This window comes from Pygocentrus nattereri, chromosome 4, assembly GCF_015220715.1.
Source record: "Pygocentrus nattereri isolate fPygNat1 chromosome 4, fPygNat1.pri, whole genome shotgun sequence".
NCBI classification, from domain to species: Eukaryota; Metazoa; Chordata; class Actinopteri; order Characiformes; family Serrasalmidae; genus Pygocentrus; species Pygocentrus nattereri.
In genome coordinates, this window is record NC_051214.1 from 17,717,196 (window position 1) to 17,733,424 (window position 16,229).

General features: G+C 39.2%; 1 protein-coding gene across 1 annotated transcript in view; it reads right to left on the minus strand.

Annotated features, from left to right (window-relative positions):
• Positions 1-258: 258 nt before the first annotated feature.
• Positions 259-16,229, minus strand: part of mpv17 (mitochondrial inner membrane protein MPV17) — a 48,572-nt gene continuing 32,601 nt past the window's right edge. The window contains exons 5-8 of the mRNA XM_017701033.2: positions 6,062-6,157; positions 1,798-1,830; positions 1,222-1,274; positions 259-967 (exon numbers count right to left, since the gene is read on the minus strand). Of these exons, the coding sequence (XP_017556522.1) occupies positions 898-967; positions 1,222-1,274; positions 1,798-1,830; positions 6,062-6,157 (252 nt within the window). The 3' untranslated portion in view covers positions 259-897. The remainder of the gene's footprint in view (positions 968-1,221; positions 1,275-1,797; positions 1,831-6,061; positions 6,158-16,229) is intronic.

A 16,229-nucleotide genomic window follows, 5' to 3' on the forward strand; every position in this document is an offset into this window, starting at 1 on the left:
CATGTGATGTGAATGACAATAAAGCTCTCTTACCTTACCTTTATTATATTATAATATTATTGTGTGTACCAGCAACACCAACTGACATACAGTGAGGAAACCCTTAAGTTAAAGAAACAAGGTGGACATTAAGTTACTTTTCAAGACTTTGGACGCACCAAATACTGGACAATGTGATCATTTAATCAGTTGTTTATATAGTTTTCTATTAAATACATATTTTCTTATTTCCCACCTAACAAAGAAAAATTAATGAACTTGATTTGTATATTTTTTTATTTATCACAAAAATGCTGATATTGAGACTCAGAGTGCATAGGATTTAAAAAATTCCACTTATCATGCTCACTTGAGGTAATATGTTGGGAAAACTTTATAAAAATCTACAAGTGAGCAACATTCATTATTTAGTGTTTAATGGTGATCTCAGCAGAACATGAGTAAAGTTCATGAGAGGTGAACACTAGCAAACCTTCTCATGGTATTTAAATAACACTGGAATGGTAGTGTAAAAAATCAGTTACCACAAATTACACTGTAAATGCCTGTTCAAGTGGTTTTGTTCAAGTCTGCACTAGAAAAGTGGAAAAAGTTAGAGTAGCTGAGTAAAGAACTCTACATCAATATCAGGTATATAAAAATGTGTAATCTCTGTATAAGGAGTTTAAAGATCATTTAATGAAAATATCGCATCACAATTACTCAGGTTATTAAAAAAAAAAAACTAACAGAAAGCAATGAATTTCTGTATTCACAGCTTGTGAGTCTTCAAACTATAATATCCTCCCTTTACACAGTGAGGTTCTGTTCTAATGGTAATCATGCTCGACTGAGCCAAATTCCAACAGAGCCCTGCTTTACTGTATGATATAAGGAGAGGGACTATGGGAAGTGTCACTACAGCTTATTGGCTTTCCAGGAAAGGTAGGAATTCCAGACGACAGCCACAATCTGGACAACGGCTAACCTGCAAAGGACAGAAATTTCAGCATTAGACATTTCGGAGAAATATTCTACTAGTTTTAGAATTCGCTGCATTACAGTAATTCTGTGAAAATGTTTTGGCCTAAAATGTTATTTTTTTATTTATTCATGTCACAGAGGCACATGCAGGGTGTTGTAAGGCAAAATAGTCCTAAAAGAAAACTTTTTTCCATGTACACGTCTTTAACAACAGTCAGAAATGAATGTGCATCATGAAGTCTAAAGGCATTTACTCACCTGTGGTGAAGTGGGATGAAATAAAAATTGGCAATCTGAACAGCTGGCCACAGCTGTTAAAGACCCAAAATAAATGTGTTAGTTTAAGCACACTGGCTCTGAAATGTATAAAAATGCAAAAGAAAGTACTGAATACATGGTAAAAGGACACAATAACGGAAACACCAGGCTATACATGGATATGTCAATAATATGAACTTTAGCTGACTTTTGTCATCAGATACTGTTTGAAATGTGTTTGAACAATTTCTGGTGGGAAATTGGATCATTTTTCAAGAAGATCCAACCCAATATCTCACCGAAGAGCTGAGGGTTCCAAAGACTCTGAGAACCGCAATAAGCTGGATGTGATCAATCATATTATTTGCTGTGTCACAAGGTGAACCTCTCACACACATCAATAAAGTGGAATCGCCGTTAAGTTGACAAGTTCACATCTTTTTGTTTCCACTACTGTTTTAATTACTTTTATACTGACCCAAATTCTCAAACAGGTTCTTTAAAGCCTTTGTCAGTTTTAACCTTTATACTGGTTTAATTGGTCACTTATTTTGCACTGAACATGTACAAACTTACATAATAATTGGAGATCAAGGCATCCGTATAGTCCTGAGGAGAGTGAGAGAACATGTTAATCCATATCAGTCACATGTCAACGTGTTATACATCATAAACAATACAACATTACATAACAATTACATCGCTGTTGTCAGAAGAAAACCTCTTATCTCCAAAATGCTAACTTTACAGGAGAAGGATAAAGCTAATGTACTTTTAATGTACAACCCCGATTCCAATGAAGTTGGGATGTTGTGTAAAACATAAATAAAAACAGAATACGATGATTTGCAAATCCTTTTCAACTTATATTCAATTGAATACACTACAAAGACAAAATATTTAAATGTTCAAATGGATAAACTATAGTTTTTTGCAAATATTCACACATTTTGAATTTGTTGCCTGAAACACGTTACAAAGAAGTTGGGACGGGGGCATGTTTACCACTGTGTTACATCACCTTTCCTTTTAACAACACTCAATGAGCGTTTGGGAACTGAGGACACTAATTGTTGAAGCTTTGTAGGTGGAATTCTTTCCCATTCTTGCTTGATGTACAACTTCAGTTGCTCAACAGTCCGGGGTCTCTGGTGTCGTATTTTGCGCTTCATAATGCACCACACTTTTTCAATGGGAGAGAGGTCTGGACTGCAGGCAGGCCAGTCTAGTACCCGCACTCTTTTACTCGCTGTTGTAACACGTGCAGAATGTGGCTTGGCATTGTCTTGCTGAAATAAGCAGGACGTCCCTGAAAAAGACGTTGCTTGGATGGCAGCATATGTTGCTCCAAAACCTGTATGTATCTTTCAGCATTAATGGTGACTTCACAGATGTGCAAGTTACCCATACCATGGGCACTAACGCATCCCCATACCATCAGAGATGCTGGCTTTTGAACTTTGTGCTGATAACAATCCAGACAATCCTTTTCCTCTTTGGCCCGGAGGACACAACGTCCATGATTTCCAAAAACAATTTGAAATGTGGACTCGTCAGACCACAGGACACTTTTCCACTTTACATCAGTCCATCTCAGCTGAACTTGAAGCCGGTGGCCTTTCTGGGTGTTGTTGATATATGGCTTTCGCTTTGCATGGCAGAGTTTTAACTTGCACTTGTAGATGGAGCGACGAACTGTGTTCACTGACAATGGTTTTCTGAAGTGTTCCTGAGCCCATGTGGTAAAATCCGTTACAAAATGATGTCAGTTTTTAATGCAGTGCCGCCTGAGGGGTTGAAGGTCACGGGCATTCAATGTTGGTTTTCTGCCTTGCCGCTTACTTGCAGAGATTTCTCCAGATTCTCTGAATCTTTTGATGATATTATGGACTGTAGATGATGAAATCTCTAAATTCCTTGCAATTACACGTTGTGAAACGTTGTTCTTAAACTGTTGGACTGTTTGCTCACACAGTTGTTCACAGAGTGGTGAACCTCGCCCCATCTTTGCTTGTGAACGACTGAGCCTTTCAGGGATGCTCCCTTTATACACCAATCATGACACTCAACTGTTTCCAATAAACCTGTTCACCTGTGGAATGTTCCAAACAGGTGTTTTTTGAGCATTCCTCAACTTTCCCAGTCTTTTGTTGTCCCTGTTCCAACTTCTTTGGAACGTGTTGCAGGCATCAAATTCAAAATGAGTGAATATTTGCAAAAAACAATAAAGTTTTTCCGTTTGAACATTAAATATGTTGTCTTTATAGTGTATTCAATTGAATATAGATTGAAAAGGATTTGCAAATCATCGTATTCTGTTTTTATTTATGTTTTACACAATGTCCCAACTTCATTGGAATTGGGGTTGTAAGTCAATGGAACCAGAGTTTCTTCCAAGTCATTTTGGTCCATTTGTCATGAAATTTACACACAATATAAAGACCAACAGGTATTTTCAAATGGTCAAAAACTGAAAAATGGAGAGATGAGGTTTTGTTCTGACAGCAGCGATATGTAAAACAATGTTATCAATGCAGGTTGACAAATCCATGAACTGAAATGTGTAGTAAGCTTAAAGGGGAAATTTCATTAATTTTTAAAACTTTCTGCAGACTTTAACTACTGGTGTAAGGTGTAAACAAAGTCGTTCAGACGTAAAATGCTTTGTTCTCGACAAACTCTCAGAGCCAGAACTGTTCAAAGTGTAGTGAAAGGAACCAAATGTTCCCCTAAAAACTCTCTCACAGAAACTTACTACACAAAACATTGTTTTACAATAGTAAATTTTTTTTATTCCATTATGGTGGAGAGGTACATGTAAAATTATAAGGCAAAATAGTCCCCAAAGAACCCTTTTTAAACAATTTATCGCTATTTTACCATGATTAATATCACTCAAAGATCATTTCGAGTAAAAACATACATATATATATATATATATATATATATATATATATATATTTATATATTGTGTCCCTGATGCCTTGTTCCCATCAACATCACTGTAAAGAAATCCACACTCTGAATGACGTTGTTTACATATAAACTGAATTATATAGAAATTTGAAATATCGGTGGAGTTAACTTTTAAGAACCACAAACATTGTGTGAATCTTTTGGTTCTTGAATTGTTCACTTTGCTGCACCACAAACCTACAATCTGAATTATATCACAGCTCATAGCGTCCATCCTAACCCGGCTGAGAGGATCTGTCCAGACAGTGTGGTGTTGTATCTACCAGCTAAACGTTTTCAGCAGATATGAAGAGGGGGTCCACGACCAGCTCCTCCTCAACAGCCTTATAAAAATGAACTCATCTGGAACAGCAGCGTTGTGTCACTGACAATCACAAGGTTTTGAAAGGTCAGCTGTGCACCATTGGATCTATAAACAGAAGTCTGTGTTTGGAGAGTTGTGCTTTTTTGCTTGTGCTCTTTGCCTTAATAGTTTCTAATTAAGAGTGAACAAGACTGTGATCACCTGGGGCAAACCTGCTCCAGGTGAGACACGCCTTCGCGTCGTTTCCTTAAGTTTGACGTCACACCGATTCAGCTCTGCAGGAAGACTACAGCAAAACGCAGCAAGGCAGAACAGAAGACGGTTCTAACATGAATTATTCCTTGTTTCCATCAGCAAAACACTTCAAACAGTTCCTGGATCTTCTAGAGGCAAGCCTGAGGTAACAGCAGTAACACACTCTCCAAGAGGAGGCTGCGGAGTCCATAGCCGGAACGGGATTTTTGTGTTCTGAAATTCAAGCTCTTAAATGTTACGGAAGTGCATCAGGCCCGAACTGCTTAGCGTAATTTACTCCTAATAATAGAAATGTCATCAACTGTGGAGTCAAAGCCCAGTAATGAGCTGCCAGTCACTTACAGTGGGGTAACAACAAGCTTGTGCATTCTGAGACTATAAAAGCCAGTTGCCAATAGTTTTTGTCAGCTCATTATGCTCTAGTACAAGTTCCAGCCCCATGAAGCCTCCAACAGCTCCTAATGAGAGCAATAATGCACGGATGAATTGTTTGTTGTTAATCTTTGTCGTCCTCACAGCTAAATGTGTACTTGACCTTTCCAGCAAACATCGACTATGGGGCAAAGCCAGTATGCAGCGCGGTAAAGGAAGATAGAGTTTAGTGAAGAGACGTGACCTAAATCTCACCTCATGAGCTGTGAGGCCACAACGCTCGGGGGCAAATACAATTAGTCCTGTAGTAAATTAACTCATTCCCATGGTGCGATGCTTTAAGTGGATAGTTTTAATCATCGTGGCTGGCAGATGAGATGAGGACAGACCCTACTGAACATCATCAGGGCCAAGGCCGACAAATGGCCTTCCGATTCCAGGATGCTCTGCAGCAACCGTCCCGACATCCGGCCCAAAAGTAGGTATTTGCCATGATTGCCTTTCACCTTGCATTTCATTTCACACGAGCTGCTACCTTAACGAGCACATCTGTCATCCGTTTTCTGTCTTTTCTGACATTTAGGTGATCGACCTTTCAGCCTCATTTTAACTCAACCACCTTCCTTACATAAATAATTGATGGCCCAGGCTGAGAGAGCAACTGCGTCAACTCCACCCCCCACCTGCTTCCAAACGCATGAGTCACCAAACACTGGTCAACCCGTCCTTTTCACCATCAGCGGAAATAGTTTCTAATTATACCGCGTGAATCTGAGGGCCATCCCCACTGCTCAGGACAGACAGTTTCAGGCGGTACCCAAAGGTCATTTGGGTTTACACGGCTCCATCGACAAACAAACACCTATTCTGGGCTGCAGCACCGTATGACGTGGAGCAGAAAGTACTGTGTAAAAGAATGTGTAGCACACTGACCCTCTTGAGCTTAGCCACGTTCTCTTCCACACTCAGCCCGTTGAGAGTTCCAGAGATTCCTAGGAAGGTGCAGAGAAAACATGGAGCGAAGCACACCTGCGAACAAAGAGAAGCCTGACTGCAGACTCACAGGCATCAACAGCATGTAAAGTACTGCATGAAGTCTAAGAAAGTCTCTCATTTGTTTCATTTTCACTCAGTACAGCCAAAAAATACAAGTTATTTATTTTACAGTGACAGAAAAATGCAGAAATGTGTCTATTTTACCAAAAACTACACAGAAACCTCAACAATAAAACATCAAAATGTTCAGGATTTGTTTTGTTCACGCTTTCAGTTGAGAAGTTGGTTGTATTTTCTGCTTCTCACGATCCAATTAATCTCAATTATAGGTGATGCTAAAGTCTGGACTTCTGAGAAAACCAGCAGCTTTTTTGATTGGAGGTTCTTTTTTGTCTGTTTTCTTTTCTCAGTAAGAGCTTCCTGGCGGCTACACATCCTTTCAGACCCACAGCGCTGAGTGGTCTTCTCATAGTGGAAGGATGGACAGAAACACCTGTGGATGTTTTCAGATCTGAAGATTAATTTCACTTGACTGTCCATTTTCTTATACTTTTCTTCACCTAATGTCCCTGGAAAGATCTCCTGAAAAACGGAGTAACGTATGTATATGAAGTACTGTAGGTCCACGTTTATGGACCAATACTGTCAGAAAAGAAATCTACATTAAACTATTACATGTATTTTTATCCATAAGACACTTGACTAATATTTGCGTTCATCATAAAACTTGACACCATGAAAACTCTTGATCCCACAGAAATGAGATAATTGCTGTGAGCGTTTCAGCCACTCAGAAACATGACAGGGTAAAAGCAAATGTAGTTAAAGGCTTCTGCGTAAAAGCTTTTTGGGCATTTCATCAAAAACATTGAGGAGACAATGCACAGAAAATGAAACGATCAACAACCCAAGCAGTAAATCTGAAGGACTTGCTTGTTGGGGTTGCATCAGATTTACGTCCGTCTGTACTAAACTCCGCTCTGAAAGACAAATGAAAAAAGTCTTTATTATGTTTGATCTTACGGTGAAATAAGAGAGAAGTAAACTAATTTTGCTGGAGGAAAAAATATTTTAAAAATGTCAATTACTGACATTGAGACTTCAATAAGAAATCAAATTTATTTGTAGCGCTTTTTACAACTGATGTCACAAAGCAGCTTCACAGAATTCCAGTAAAGACAAAGTTTTAATATGAATGTAAAACCCCCAGGTGAGCAAGCCAGTGGGGACAGTGGCAAGGAGAACCTCCCTCAGAGCTGAGGAAGAAACCTTGGAAGGGAACCAAGGCTCACAAGGGGGGACCCATCCTCCTCTGGTCAAACTACCTACTAACATTAATAGCAGTAGTATTAGTAGTAGTAATAGCTAGGAGTCCGTGAAAACTTCAATGTTTGAAGGTCAAGTGAGGTTTGAGACCCACAAATAAACATACACAAAAATTCCTCCAGGAAAATTGTTTCCAAATACTACAGCATTACTGGTCCTCCTCTGTAGACTCTTCAGCTCATTCCACAAATGATCAAAGAGGGTCAAAGTGAGGGGAAGAGGGTGACAGTGGACATTTTTGTGTAAACATGTTCCTGTTGTGAGATCCAATCATAACCCAGGTTCAGCAGAGGCAGCCCAGACATTGCAAATCTCTTGATACTAGATGGAGTATTTGATGCCATTCAGCCCAATAAAAGATTCCCAGCCCCACCAGCACAGATCTACCCTCACACCTCACAGAGGGGATCACATTATTTTCTGTATGACCTCGACTCATTTCCACAAACTCACAAGGCTGTACTTTTGTCTCACCTGATCAAAAAATCCCAATGAAAGGTTCAGTGATATTTACTCCAGGCTCTAACAGTGGTGATGTGAAGACAACAGAGACTTTCTTCTGGCAAGCATTTTAAACAGTCTGTTGACACAGAGGCGTCATCTGCAGAACTGGTGACCCTTGAACTCCTCCTGCACCTGACCTTATAGAAGGTTCTACCTTTTGAATACCACTTGGTACAGTGTAGTAGGTGTAGTGGGTGATGCTTGTCACTACTGTTACATAATTTTGGGCAGTCATGGGCTGGAGGTTAGGGAACCGGCCCTGTGACCGGAAGTTCGGTGGTTCGATCACCAGAGCTGTCAATACATGATTGAGGTGTCCTTGAGCAAGACACCTAACCCCCAACTGCTCTCCGGGCGCTGTGGATAGGACTGCCTTAATTTCATAAATATTCTGAAAGACAGAGGAAGTCCGAAAACGAATAAACCTTGAATATTGAGTTTAACTGGTCTGACATAAAAAAAACAAACAAAAAAAAAACTTGGGATTCTTGGGAATAATGAAAATGGTACACATACAAGGCAAATTCGAAATGTATTGAAGAGTAAAAACTCAGATCAAACAGAGAAAATTTGATAAGCCTGGCTAAGCATCAGCTGCGAAAACTCTGATGCCTAGAAGACTTGAGAGTTGAGATCTGCAACAAAGTACTAACATAAATAAAATACTAAATAACAAACAACAAGAATGAAAGAGACAGAAATGTTTGTCCAGCTAGTGCTGGAGTCCTTTAACTTTCCTTACTTAAGCTTTCAGTTCATTTCCAGGATCATTTTTAGCTGGTTAGTAAGTGTGACTCTTACTGCTGGCTGTAATGTTTATAAAATTATATACATTTTATTCAGTGCCCTAAGATTACATCTGCATATAAAATGCCTCCTTATTGTATTAATATTATTTGTAGCTATTCTAATATAACACAGCATAATTTGCACAGCACTGCAGATGGATCCTCTTCCAGGAAGATTCTGTTTTCAACCGTGAAGCTATGTGTGTTGCCGTTTGCTATAAAAATGAATGTCCATTCTACGTGTGAATGCTCTGATCTACCCCGTGGTGGTGGATGACTGAAGGTCCTTGGTATACACAGTAAATCAGGTTCATACTTCAGTGAAATAAGTGGTCGTCCATAACCACCTCAATGCTCTTGTGCTTAAAGTATGAAGTAGAACAAGTGATTCATTTTAGTTCACAAGAACTTCCAGAAGTGCCAAAAGCTGAAGTATGACTTTGGTTTTCTTTGAAGAATTTTGCATCACTGAAAGGTTAGGTTTCTCTCATAAACTCACTAGAAATGGTCATTAGGATCACAGATTTAAAGCACTGACGCTGTGACTTACTGTAAAACTGCTGTACAAAAGTCTAAAAATATCATAAACAGTGATAAAGGTTTCTGCATTTAACAGTGCTGTGACATCATATGTTCATTGTTATACGACAAAAACTTTACAAATTCATGAAATTCATGACTGCAATGCACAGCAACAGGTGACCGAACGTTCTTTTCATTCAGCAGTTCATGCTTACCGTACTCCAAAGGAACTACACTTCTTGGCAGAACACATATGTTGATTATTATTAATACTAACAAATTATTTTCTATTTCTTATAAAATGATATATTATATTTCTCTATATGTTATAAAAGCAATACGCCACTTGAGGCCGTGCGTTACAGTGATTTTATCACAGAAAAGGGAGGAGCCTCTTGTGCCTTGTTATTGCTTTATTTATTTATATATATATATATATATATATATATATATATATATATATATATATACACACACACACACACACACACACACACACACACACCACAACAAATGTATCTGCATAGATAAGGCTTCATCTGTAAATGCAGCTCACAAAGGCCAAAACACCACTCAACACAAACCATGAACACAAACTAACGCAAGATCAAAATGGAGCAGTCCGCCGATCTGCTGGCAGAGCAGGTACATCACCACACACATTCACACAAACTATTTTGAAAACTTCACAAAAACAGTAAAGTGAGCTTTAATTCTTGTAGAGTTAGGAAAAACCCTTTTCTTACCAGATGAACACAAATACATACATATCTATACTTTTCTCACAGCAGAGCCTTCAGGAGCAGGAAAATAGGTCTCTAAAATTAGTCTCAGGGTCTTTTTTTTGGTGAAAAAGGTAAAAATATCCAAGCAAAGGATGCTGCTGTGTTTGTAATCCGTTTGCCCAGAAAGGACTTTGTCTTTGTCTCTCTCATCCTGTGTGTTCTCTCCTCCTAAATCATGTTTGAAAAGAATTACGCAAGCATCCGCTCATTCTACCACTTGTCAAGGCGAGGATTAGTTGTGGGGTGGTATGGATACGGGGGGCTAAACTGATAAACAGCAGCTCTATACGCGCTTCACACGTGTCTGCATTCTCCGGACATCTTACTGATGGGCATGTCTGACGACACCTTGCCTCAGGTGCATCCATAGCCCATTTACAACAACTACGACTAATTTGTACAGTGATCTCAAAAACAGTCCCGAATACAGAACTTAATTCTTATGTACATTTTTCAAATCTCAGATGGATAGAAATAATCTGACAACTTCTTACTACTTTGTTGCTTCAAGTAGTAAAACTCATATGTTGTTACTGTCTAAAAACAAACCTTCATGAGAATGGATGTAGAGTGATGAAAACTGAGTGGAAAAGCTGGAAACAAATTCAAAAGCTATTTTTATTCACCATAATTCACCACAAATTCTAAAGGCTAAAGACTAAAGCCCCCCCTTAATCCTGTTTCCCCCCTTAAATCCCACATTTTACAACCGCCAGATTCTGCTTAAATACCCTGAAGATGTTCAAGAGTCAGACATTATTCAGCAATTACTATAGTCCTGTTCAGATTGGATTCGTTGATCAGGGGCACGTTTGTCCATCTTCATTTACTTCAGTGGCAAAATTCTTTATAAAATTTACGGCAGGTCTACTGAGTTATACAGTACCGCATTTGCTAGTGGGTTACATTTTCTGCAAACCCAGATGTTCGCATTACATGCGATCAAATGAAAACTAGGAAACTAAAAAGTTGATAATTCTGTAAATATAAAGTAATGCTTTATTCCCGTAGCTGCCATTATAATCGCCCCTATGATCAGCCTGTGGGATCTCACTTTTCAGATGGACTGGATTTGCTTTCTCTTCCTGCAAATGCTCCCCAGTGTAGAGAGGACTGCAACTAAAAGTACACAGTAAATGCTGGAAGGACTGTTCCTAAATAAATAAATAAATAAATAATCACAAAAAGAAAAAAGATGGGACTAAACAAGTCTAAAATGAGATGTGACTCAAATTCAAATTCAGAAACCAGCAGCTTATTTCTTAAAAAATAAGGTAAAAAAAAAGGTTATACTACCAAACCAATCAAAAAAGATTAAAGGAAGAACAGAAATCAAAAGGATAAACACTGACCTACAGCAAGCTGACCAAAGAGTAAGCACTGGTGTCGTTCCGCAGTGCTGGACTAAGGGGTTTTAAACTGGTCCTGAGATATATTTTCTCGGGTTGATGCAGTTTTATGTATTTTATAACTGTTTTGAGTACTCTATAAGCCACTGTGTTTAGCCACGTGCTGGAGCTAGCGAGACTAGCTAGCTGAGCCGTGTGGACGTCGTTCAAGGGCCAAGGTGAGATAGACCCCACTGTGACAAGGACGGCAGTGTGGGTCCTCTGACGAAGATTTCCCCGTTTTTGACTGTGCTGCCGAACAAGGAGAGGCAAGTCTGCTCCACGTGCCTCGTTTGCCCGTTTCCTAGCTCTGGTCCCTGCCACTATTGAACTGTAAGTTTACCCTCTCAAGTTTAAGAAGGGGCCAGCCACGTATCCACGCCGCACCCGAGCATTATTCAGGCCTGCAACCTTTTTTTATTTTTGAGTGTGCGCGCAGGTGTGTGTGTGGGGGGCCCCTCAATAATTTGGTTACTGGTTCTTAAAGTTTGGAGTTTATGAATGTATATGATTTTTTTGTACTAACGGACTGACTTGCTTTTATTTATTTTGTTTAGGGGTTGAGCACTTACGTGTGTGTACAGTTGTATTTTGTATTCTGGGACTGTACATTTTGGGGTTTCATTTATATTGTGTGTTGTAATATTACTGTGATTTATATCCTTCATAAGGCATAGCTTTAAAATATAAATACGGCTGCCTAAAATGCAGTAAAGCTAATTAATGTTTTCACTTCACACGTGGTTCTGACTTAGCTTATTTCTATTAAGGTACTCTAGTACTCTGGCTGAGTAATCCATTTTGTGTTTTAAAAATCTAAAACAAACTTCTAAAATAACGAACCCTAGCTTCACCCTCTATATTAGAACATATTGTTACATAGGGGGCAAGCGTGCTACATAAATATATATTATTATTATTATTAATATTCTATCAATTTTGTTTATTAAAATATTAACACTTCTCAGCAAATAAACACAAACTACACAAATAAATAGATTTTGCAAATGTGTCTTAGGTGTGGGACTTTCACACAGTACTGTATTTTTTGTGCATTAAGTATGAATGTAGAACAAAATGAAGGAGAAAATATGAACAGCTGTGATATTTAAACGTGATTATTCTGTATAAATGAAGCTGCAGGCCTGTTTAAACCGGTACACCAGACCCGAAGCCCAAATGCTGAATGTAGCGCGAGACCTCCAGTTCAATTAAAAGTGTTAGGCAATTTTAATTAACATATGATAAAATTAAATTTGCATCTCTCACAACTTAAAAATTCCACCTGCAATATAAATGATTCACTGCTCAGCCCTGGACTGAAGCATATGGCTGTGGGTGTTATGGTCACTGCCAGATTTGGCCTTAACGTTTGCATAAATTCAAAGTGATTTGATGCGTTTGCTTCATCCTCTCACTGCAAAGCCATAATACAGCTATTTGAGTTTGACCAGCAACTGTGCAGCACAGCAGCAGGCAAACAGAGCGACAGTAGAAAATGTCACAGTTTATAAAGAAGCGTTTCTGACCCCACTGAAATGCAGCATTAAAACGACAAAGTTCAAAGAGGATGCCATGTGGAACCAACGCAACATCCACAGGATTTTTTCCCCCCAGGTGAGCACAATACAGTGAAACTTTCCAAATTCACTTCCACCTGACAGGCAAAACCCAGTTTCCTGGGAGCCTCTCCCCCCAGAACTACATCAAGAACCCCCAGCTTCCAACTATAAATGCCAAATTCCTGTGGGGTGCACTTTTGCACTGTCAGCCCTGGGTTTCAGCAGGTGCTCCTCTGGAGAGAAGAATGTGGATCGTGCTGAATTCCAAACAGAAGGAAGGTTGTCTGCCATCCAGAAAGCTTGGTGAGAGAAAGTAAAGGTGGCACAGCTCTGCTGTTTGACCTTTAGAAAATCAAGAGTCCTGGAGATAAACTGCTCAACAACAGCCCGTCGATCCACTCTAGCTAACGGTGGCTTAATGTCTAACACTGGACAGGCTCATTTCCACGTGGTCACCTCATCTGATCTATTCATTTTGTTAAAATTTGAGCTGATAGATGTTGTTTGCACTAAGGATGGAAGACACCACTAAATTTCTACGATTAGCTAATAGACTAATCCACTAGTTAAGTTTTAAACTGAAGTACAGGGTGATAAAAAAAAAAAACATTCATCAGATTTCAAAGCGCCATAGGAACCAAAGCGCCGTTGAGGAACCAATCACAATCCAGTTGTAAGAGGGGACCATAGAGTTTGTGACTGGCTCCCTTCAGTCTGAGAGGAGATGAGACCCGAGGAGAAAGTGTTCTGCATTCTCCACTTCAATAAGTGTGAATCCATCATAACTGTGCAGCGTGATTTTCATGGCCAGTGAAGCTCCAGCAGCTCAGAGCATTCGTTGCTGGTTACACAGCACTGGATGATCTCCGAAATAGCACTGAAAGAGCTGTGAGTGCAGCGACACCCGACATACTCAATCCGGTATGGGATGAGTTTGAATGTGGTGTTGATGTCGTCCGTACAGCTGGAGGAGGTTCAGACTGAGGCCTTGTACAATTACATAATAAACTTTATGCTCAATTAAAACATTTACAGCTCACTGCACTGATCTGTAATGAGAAATAAATAATTTTGAAAAATCAGATCAGACTTTTTTAATCACCCTGTATTTAAGTTGAAAGGATTCAATGCTACCTGCTTGTCAGCTACACCTAGACAAGACATGTGTAGTAGTTAACATGTTGACATGACGCTAACATTCAATGAAACCGCTCATAACCGCTCTAGCAGAAAGATGATATTGACGATCAAGGTTACTAACAAGGAAGAGCTTCCAGGTTTAGCACTGTCATATAATGATATGAACAGATTTCGTAAAGATTATGTAACAAACCACAGAATAAAAAAACATTTTTTTAAGGTATGTTACAGGTACTAGTGGTTTGATCCATGCTGTATATGTAATTATGTATAGTTATTTTTAAAAATCAAATTCAAAAGATATGTTTAAAGATGTCATTTCCTAAATACAATATTGCAACAAAAAGTTAGGTAAATATTACAAAATGTATGTTTTTATATCAGCACATGCCTATCTGCCACCAATACCAGTACTTATACTTTTAAAGGTCTTCTTGCGTATGTAAAAAGGAGAAATCTTTGTGATGTGTTTTTTTTTTAAATGTAAAGTACTTATGCAAGAAATGTGATATATAAACAAACTTGCTTTTGTCTAGTATTAAGTAAATGTTTAATGGAGTGAACACGCTCCCCAAACACGCGATACTTCCACCAGCACTAGGAAGGCAAAGGCAAACACAAAGTTTCCTCAGAGTCATGTTAAACCAGCAGAAGCCTGGGCTAGATAGCATCGGGTTGAGTGGTGGGGAGAGGGAGGCCCATCCTTACCCACCCAGTGCTCTCTTTGACTCTCAGCCATGAACGGATATAGCATCACATCTCCTGAAGCTTAGATGGTTGTTCTACCTGAAGAATCTTTCACATTTTTTTTGGTAAATGCCTGCAACTTGTTCCTTGTTCAAGGTCTGATTGTGAACCTTAAATCAGTTTCTCCAGGTGAAAAGTTGGTATTTGTACCTTTTCATAACAAATGTTTTAAAACAGAACAGTAGAATAAAAGCCTGGAGGCGAGGTGGGGTGTGTGGAGTCAGTAGAGCTTAGAACATATCATTTCAGTGGATTATGGTTCAGTTATGTTCCCTGACTAAAGGGACTGAGATGGAGCCTTGAGGGTCCCACCCCAGTGACAAGATGAGAACTGACCCAGAGACAGTCTAGTACCTTTATTTCTGAGAGAGCATGTGTGCAGAATGTGGCTTGGTGTTATGATAAAATTAGCATGGATGTCCCTGAGAAAGACTAGACAGCAGTACGTTCTCCAAAAGTGTGTGTAATATATATATATATACAGTGGGTTGCAAAAGTATTCAGCCCCCTTGAACTTTTCAACCTTTTGCCACATTTCAGGCTTCAAACATAAAGATATGAAATTGTAATTTTTTGTGAAGAATCAACAACAAGTGGGACACAATTGTGAAGTGGAACGAAATTTATTGGATATTTTAAACTTTTTTTAGAAATAAAAAACTGAAAAGTGGGGCGTGCAATATTATTCGGCCCCTTTACTTTCAGTGCAGCAAACTCACTCCAGAAGTTCAGTGAGGATCTCTGAATGATCCAATGTTGACCTAAATGACTGATGATGATAAATAGAATCCACCTGTGTGTAATCAAGTCTCCGTATAAATGCACCTGCTCTGTGATAGTCTCAGAGTTCTGTTTAAAGCGCAGAGAGCATCATGAAGACCAAGGAACACACCAGGCAGGTCCGAGATACTGTTGTGGAGAGGTTTAAAGCCGGATTTGGATAGAAAAAGATTTCCCAAGCTTTAAACATCTCAAGGAGCACTGTGCAAGCGATCATATTGAAATGGAAGGAGCATCAGACCACTGCAAATCTACCAAGACCCGGCCGTCCCTCTAAACTTTCAGCTCAAACAAGGAGAAGACTGATCAAAGATGCAGCCAAGAGGCCCATGATCACTCTGGATGAACTGCAGAGATCTACAGCTGAGGTGGGAGACTTTGTCCATAGGACAACGATCAGTGGTACACTGCACAAATCTGGGCTTTATGGAAGAGTGGCAAGAAAAAGCCATTTCTCAAAGATATCCATAAAAAGTCTCATTTAATGTTTGCCACAAGCCACCTGGGAGACACACCAAACATGTGGAAGAAGGTGCTCTGGTCAGATGAAACCAAAATCGAAC